Source organism: Arachis duranensis, chromosome 8, assembly GCF_000817695.3.
Source record: "Arachis duranensis cultivar V14167 chromosome 8, aradu.V14167.gnm2.J7QH, whole genome shotgun sequence".
Taxonomy (NCBI): Eukaryota; Viridiplantae; Streptophyta; class Magnoliopsida; order Fabales; family Fabaceae; genus Arachis; species Arachis duranensis.
The window spans coordinates 3,632,166-3,640,134 of record NC_029779.3 but is presented as its reverse complement, the minus strand read 5'-3'; the positions used below and the strand labels follow the sequence as shown (position 1 = coordinate 3,640,134).

Below are 7,969 nucleotides of genomic sequence, written 5' to 3'. Positions count from 1 at the left end.
AGGTTTTGGTTGTTCTATACTTTGATCGAGGATTTTTTGATAAATAAATGACAAATCATATAACTTTTGTGTATCATCATAAGGGACGATTTGAGAGAAACATGAATAGAATTATGAAATATATTGGAGGGGTGGTTGTTGTAATTCCAAGAGTGAATGTCGAAACTCTTAATACATATTTCATAGTGGGGTTATTTAAGGATTTTGGGTATGTTTTTTTTAAAGATTTTTATTGGATTGAGAATGAAATATCCAATTGTTTGCATTTAATTAGACTTGACAATGATGTAGTTTGAATGGATAAATTTGTTATTGAAAATAGGAGAATATGCCATGTTTATTGGGATCATACTGTTGATTTACCTGAGGAATTGAAGTTGAAGTGATAGATGTAGATGATGAGTCAAACCCAATTTTTGACTCTGTTGAACAACCTATACCATAAGAAACTCCAAAAAAAAAAAGAAATAAGATAGAAATCCATAGAAATTCAACTCCAAAAAAAAAAAGATAGATAGTAATAATGAAAATAGGAAAAATAGAACCAACCAAAGTTGCAATCAAAGCCAAAAAATAGCATCTCTCAAGCCTGTATCTACAACCAACCAATGCCACAATCCCAATTCCCAAACGTTAACCAAAACACCACCTAGCAGCAAAGTGAAGCCTAAGTCCAACCTCCTAATGTATCCCAAAATTCCGCCAAAGGCTACATTGAAGTCCAAACACAACCTGAATGTGGAGTTAATGATGCAATGGGTCTAACTTCACAAACAGGTTAGAATGAAGTGTCCACCCAACGATCTAAAAGCAATTAGAAGAACAGAAGAACACTGTATAAAAGGCCAACACCCACTAGTCAAATGTTTGTGCAAGGAGGAAGGAATGAGGCACCAAAGATCTTTGTTCCTCGTGTGGAGCCTAATTCCTCTCATTCATATGATGACAGTAATTCTGACCCTGACTACTATCAATACGAATATAAAGATTTATACAATCTAATGTCAATACTTTTATGGATCAGCATATCTGTGTTAGAAGACATAGTAACAAGACTGCAAATAGGGTGTGGGTTATAGAGTTGCTAGAAGAAAAGATTCGAGACCAACAAAAAATCACTTGTGCTGAGGCTGAAACTTGGTTTAAGAAGGAGTTCAATGTGGCTATTAATTATAATAAGATCCATAAGGCCATGAAAAAGACAAGGAAAAATATTGAAAGATCAGAGAGAACAATATGCTGAGTTTAGGGATTACTTTAACCAAATACTACTTGCAAATCTAGGATCAACTGTGCATTTGGATACCACTCCAATGTTTGACTCTATGCCCTTGTTCAAGAGAGTTTGCCTTTCTTTTGAGGCACTTTCTTTTGAGGCATGTAAGAAGGGTTTTGTCCTAGGGTATAGACCATTCATTGGCCTTGATGGCCAATTCTTGAAGAGGTTCTATAGAGGACAGCTACTCACTACAATAGGTCAAGATGCGAATAATAAGATTTTTCCAATTGCCTACGCCGTGGTGGATTCAAAAACTAGAAATAATTGAAAATAGTTCCTGGAGCATTTACACAACGACTTGGACAACTACAAAGTGCATGGTTGGAACTTCATTAGTGAGCAACATAAGGTATGTAGTTAATCTTTGTTAAATTCAAATAAACTTAAATTATATTAATCACTCACATGTTAATTAAACAGGGTCGTATTCCGACAATGCAACAAGTTATGCCCATAGTTCATTATCGTTTTTGTGATATGCACATTTGGAACAATTTCACAAAGAAATGAAAGGACAAACAACCCAAAGAGGCAGTGTGGGAGTGTTGCAGAGCCACCACAACTCAAGAGTTTGACATTGCGATGTTCAGGATGCAAAGGATCAATTCTGGTGCGTGGGAGTATCTGAACAAGCTTGATTCGAAACAGTAGACAAATGCTCATTTTAGTGAGTGGCCAAAGGTTGACAACATTACTAACAACAACTGCGAAAGATTCAATGATAAGATTGTGAAATACAGAGGTAAATCCATCATCACAATGTTAAAAGAAGTAAGAACATATGTAAAAAAGATCATAGCAAGAAATAAAAGATCAATCTGAATATATTGGAACTGTTGCTCCAAGACAATTAAATAGGTTTGAGAGAGAGAAGGAAGAGAGCAATAAGTGGACTCCCACATGGTCTGGAGATGATGTCAAAAATATATATGAGGTTAAAAAGCATCCAACTAAAGTTACTGTTGATTTGGCAGATTTGGAGAGGTATGACTATTAGCCAAAATTGTTATTGAAAATCTTATTGATTGCTTAAATAGTATGTTTAAAACTAGTTCTACTCACTTGAACTTGTTTTTGTAGTCTGGTCATAACAGTAGGACTTGTCAACAAAAGAAGGATGATATTCTGGATAAGGAAGTAGTAGTGTCAACAGCTGCAACAGCAAATCCACAAAACCAACAACTCCAGGTGACATGGTATAGGATGTTCATATGAAAATGCACTAAATCACATGTTATCTCACCACTTGAGTATGTTATTTTTTTCAGAACACTGGAAAGGCAGCATCATAAGTCAACAAAACCCCACCTCTATCTAACAATTCTAGTTCAAGTGTTAGGGTTTAGCCAGTTGTTAGTATTGAGACAATGAATGATGTAAGTCCTTCAATGAGAGAAAGGTTCCTAAAATTTATACCCACTCCAGGCCTGATCCAATAACCCATCAGTGGCCCAAGACCCTCACCACTAGCCCTTAGTATGAGTGGCCCAGTTGCAAGTGGTCCAAATGCAAAAGATAGTCCAGTTGCAAACCCAAAAAAAAAGTTCTAGTAATAAGACTGGTTCAGTTGTAAAAACTATTCTACTGGTAAAGGATGGCTCAAGTGTAAAAGGTGGAACAAATGCAAAAAGTGGATCAAGTATAAAAATAGTAGGTGGAATAAAATCAACAAGTGGTAGTGGATCAAGGGCTGCAACTCAAAAATAGTTCCTTTGGTGCTACTGTTTGTGTTGGTAAAGGATAATTGTTGCGTTAGTGTTATGATTTAGACGAATTGCTTCATTGTTTTGATTTAGACCTGCAGCTTTGTGGTTTGGATTTAGGCAATTGTTCTTTTCATTTAGGCTTATGATTTTGGTATTGTAATTTAGACCTGCACCTTTGTGGTTTGGATTTAGACAATCATTGTTTTGATTTAGACCTCTGTTTTGATGCCTATAGGCATAGACTTGTTGTTTGTTATTTTGTAATGTGAATGGTAGTTTTGTGTTTAAGCCTCTGGTTTTATGACTTGTGTTTTAGTTGGTTTTTAATGGCAGTTTCTAGTTATGCTTACTTATTGTTCATCCTTTTGTTGATCAAGTGTTGATTATTATGAATTAGCTCTTCAGTTGTTTATTGAACTGGATTTGTACTAGAAATAAAATTGAAACAAACATTTGTATTTAAATATTGATAGAAATTAAAGCTACAAGACAACCTTTATCACATATTTTCCCTTCTACACTTACAGGGAATTGCAATTATTGATGAAATGTGTTAATAAACAACCACAGAATATATATACTTATTCCTAAGTATACATACTGTACCCATTTTCTAATACTATTCAATTCTTGATTAATCTCATTAATTGTCTGCAATATCTTCATTTCTTCTTCTATCTTTCAGTTGCTTTCTTCTAGAGACTTTCATTTGCTTTCTTCACTCTGCTCTTGAATCTCACAATCTTTTCCAGCATCAACAACTTCATCAACATAAATGAAATAATCATACCTCAATTCAACCTTCTGCATCATGAATCCGAGGACAATTTTAGCCTTTTTACATAAGATTTATAGCATTTATCATCATAAACAAAACGAGAATTCACATACCTCCCTTGCAGATACTTGTCGTTGTTGTAGTCGAACTTATTCTTCTTTCTATTCTTCGGCGTAGAAGACGAGCCACCACAACCACTCACACAAGCATGAGGTATGTTCTTTCTTCGTTGAGATTGTGACATTTTGATACCTTAAGATTTACAAATCCCTATTACAAGAGATGCAAAGAAGATATACGGAAGAGATTTCTTTTTAATTTCATAGAACGAAGACTAAAAAGGAAGAGAATGAAAAGAACGAAGGAATAATTTTTTTTCACCCTCTGAAGTAATTTAAAAAAAGTAAGAGAATAAACATTAATCACTTATTAATTTTTTTAATTTAAATTTAACAAATTCAATAATACAATCCTTATTTTTTATTGTATCATCAAAAGGGACATGTCAGACAATGCACACAACCACTTGACAACTATCATCGTTTGATATTAATATATACAAATAACTCATTAAAAAATTTAAATATACATCTATCTACCATATAAAAATTCGTGTATACTAACTTTTATCCATTCTTCCTTATTTGTTTTAATGGCCAGTAGAGTTTTTTTACTTGTTTCCGCGGGAATTTATTAGATATTAATCTCTCAGAAATTCTTCAAATATTTAATGTCTTCATCTTCAAATAGTTGTCACTTTGTCCTATACGTGTCAAATTTTGTGTACTATAAATCTATAATACATGGAGGATCATAGTCGTCACGATATATTCATGGCGTATCAACTTTTTTGCACTGGAATCTATTTTGGAGATGGGTATAAGTGGTAGTATCATATGAACGTGCTATATTATATAACAAAATTAAATAGCTGCATTTGAAATATTTGTTCACAGTTGAGAGTAGAGACTGCCAAATATTATGAATGAAAATCAAGGATGCATAGAACAACTTCAGGAATGGATATCAATCAACCTTGACATCTTATCTCTTCAGTATAACTATCGATAGAAAGTTTAACCGGATATGTCAACTATTACAATAAATAAAGATATATCTTCCTAGCGTACTTAGGGGCTCTGAAAAATGTAGCATCCTTTACCTTTAGTTCATGACTGAAACATCAGCAAATCAGATAAGAAGTGGAAAATCTATTGAGCTGCAACTTGGGACATTATCAAGACTGCTTAAACATTTTCACCTGGAGGCAACTCGGCAAGCTTTGGAGGAGTGCCAAGTACTCTTTCCATGTCATAACGAACTTCAATATTGCGAATGCTGTACCCAACCACCATCAACCAATAAAGAAGTTTGGCGAGTTCCGGTGCACTCGTCTCAGTCACACTAGTCTGTAAAATGATAATTGAAGTAGGTTACACACAAGGCTCAAATGATACAAATAGAATCATTCCTAAGTTACCTAGCATCACATGACCAAATAGAAGTAGGATTCACATGAGCAGCATCCCAGTCAAATTAAAAAAAGAGTACGAACTTATTTTGCCAAAAATGAGTTCCACCTTAGTATCTTTGAGACACGTACAACCTTAAAAGTGGGAAGAAAAAAATTCACAATTACACCGAGACAACTTCGATAGATGACTAGGTTTGGGTATAATATTCGATGATCTGATGTATACATCAAATGGGTTAAGAAGAAAAGGAGATTGTGATAACTGCAGAGACAAACCTTCATCTGGCTAGGATCTGAAACAGCCAGTAGGCGCTTTATAAAAGTATTCATCGCAAACACAACATCCTCCCCAGCACTACTAGTCAAATCCTACACATTAAAATGAATGGCTATTATGGCATATTATTGACAATAAAAAACTTTACAATAAAAGCTATATTAGGGATCGACAACAAATGTAGAATTAATTAACCTTCAGATTGCGAGGCTCGAGAGATTTTAGATATTCCAACAACTCATTTTGTGCATTGTTAGATTGTCGCCCAACTTGACGATTCAGCTCCTCTATCTCTGCTTCAAGTAACTCAATATACTTTTTAGCATCTATTGTCTCAGCCCCAGATACATTGTTCCAACGAATGACTTCACCTGAAACATGCTTCTTCTGTGTACCAGGTGCATAGTCTGGCACATCCTGCAACATTTTAAGAGTATAATCCAAAGCATGTACATAAGCATGCTTAATCTGAGTTTATACCATAATGATATAGTCACTAAAGGAAAACTAAAGTACAAGGCATCATAGAAATTTCTTAAACATCAGATTCCCAAGACTTAATCCTCTTCATTCTTGTGCTCAAAGCCAACCAAACATTAAAGTCCCCCATAATTTTTTCTTTCCTTCTAAGCAACTCCGACTGGAATCATATAAGGAGGGAAAAGGGTAGCATAGAACACAATACACGGACCAACCAGTGTCATCCAAATAAGTATTCAAGTCTCAAAGGAGTAAAAGCACCCTTAAATATTCTAGCACTTAGGTATACTTTAAACACAAAGTAGCATCTCTGGAAGAGCAACCTGTTCCAAACTTTCTTGCAACTCCAAACGGTATTGTGCATTCCTGAACATGTATCCGGTCATCATGACACTGTACATGAGCTGTGCAAGGTTTTCAGCTACCTAAATAAAAGGAAAATGGTTCCATTGAATTAAGTAAGATTGATAGACCTAGACAAAACAAAAGATGAAAACTACAATTCAACCCAGCATCAATACATTTCTCATTAAGCTCAGGCATGTACTGTAAGGGAAAGAAACATTTCTCAAAGATGTCAAGAAAATAGCTATCCACCAAAATATAACTATCATAATCTTTGTGGAAGCTCACATACACTGTTTATCATAAAATGGTAAAAGTTAACAAATTATGGCAACAGAATGAGCAACTCATAACAATCTTACAGTTGTAATTGTTACTGCGAAAAATTGAGGCGGCAGTGTTCCAATCATATTCGTCACTGTTTGTCGCATTGCATCCACAACCTAATCACCAACACAAGCTACATTCAATAAATGTGTATGGTATAAAAACATAAAAATTCATATCAAGAACACCATCTATATACCTGTTGAGGTGCTCTTTTCACAAACAATTCCATAAATTCTGGCTGCACGTTCTTAACATACTCCAGTAAAATATCTCTCCTACTCTTCGACTAGTTATTTCAAAATGTATAATCACTAATCATTAATTCAATCATAAAAAAAATTAGACAGCAGTAAATAATTATCTTAGAAAATGAACCGCAGAACCTCAACCACAATAAGTAAAAGAGCTAAAAAGTGATTTGATAAGGAAATTTTTGAACATTAGATTCATTCATAATACCCTTGTAGAGGGCTTTGCAGTTCCAAGAAAACAAAAATCCATATCCAAATAATATATATATATCGAATAATTTTAAAATAATAATTTATCGATAATTGATAATAATGATTTAAAAAAGAGTATTTTGGATAGGGTTGGAGTAAAGGGATAAGAAGAGTTACGAGAGTGCCATTTGGGGGCTTGGAGTCGCCGGCAGCGTTAGAACTGGAACTGTCGTTGTTAGAGGAATCGTAAGCTTCAACTCTGAAAGCGAATCTTCGATTATGCGTGGAGATTCTAATTGATGAGGGCGAACGAATCGGGAAGGAAACAAGAGTGGTTGAAGCGCAATTTGAAGAAGAAGAAGGAGAAGAAGAAGAAGAAGAAGAAGAAGAAACAAGTAGTTGAGGAATGAAGGTAGGTTTCCCTGTCAAGGTATTCATAGCTGGCAGGTAGAGCAAGAACCAGTTGACGTAAATAGTTGAATGAATGAATGAATATGTCAAACTGAGAGCCCGAACCTATTAATATTGGAAATGCAGTGCTTGTGTAGTTGTGCTTCCATTGTAATTGGAGAAGCGGCAGCAGAAACTCTTACCCTGAGGCTTCATTGCCCAGGGTCCAAGGATGAGGTTAAGTGCTTAACACCACCCCTTGCACGTGCCACCTTTAGTATTACAATTACCATTTTACCATTGTTACAAGGTGCTGTCTTGGTGGCATATTGTTTTTGTTGGCTAAGCTTGATACAAGAGGTGCGCTTTGAAGCCAGAGTTAGCTCGAGTTCGCCTCGTTAATAATTCGATAAGATAAATTTGTAAGCTGATCAGTTAAACTTGAGTCTAAATTTAAAATTAAATGA

At 34.9% G+C, this 7,969-nt stretch overlaps 1 protein-coding gene across 1 annotated transcript; it reads right to left on the bottom strand.

Moving 5' to 3' along the window:
- Positions 1-4,655: 4,655 nt before the first annotated feature.
- Positions 4,656-7,742, bottom strand: LOC107460259 (uncharacterized). Its single transcript, XM_016078611.3, has 7 exons — positions 7,290-7,742; positions 6,866-6,955; positions 6,702-6,782; positions 6,304-6,419; positions 5,710-5,947; positions 5,514-5,606; positions 4,656-5,172 (listed from the first exon to the last, which is right to left on the bottom strand). The coding sequence occupies exons 1-7, from the start codon at positions 7,548-7,550 to the stop codon at positions 5,011-5,013; spliced, it is 1,041 nt and encodes a 346-aa protein (XP_015934097.1). The 5' UTR covers positions 7,551-7,742; the 3' UTR covers positions 4,656-5,010.
- Positions 7,743-7,969: the final 227 nt, after the last annotated feature.

Coding starts and splice junctions, on each gene's coding strand:
- LOC107460259 (XM_016078611.3), bottom strand. CDS start 7,550: ATGAATACCTTGACAGGGAAACCTACCTTCATTCCTCAACTACTTGTT. Junction 6,956..7,289: donor AGCCCCCAAATGGCACTCTC/GTAACTCTTCTT, acceptor TGAAATAACTAG/TCGAAGAGTAGGAGAGATAT. Junction 6,420..6,701: donor TCGCAGTAACAATTACAACT/GTAAGATTGTTA, acceptor CCTTTTATTTAG/GTAGCTGAAAACCTTGCACA.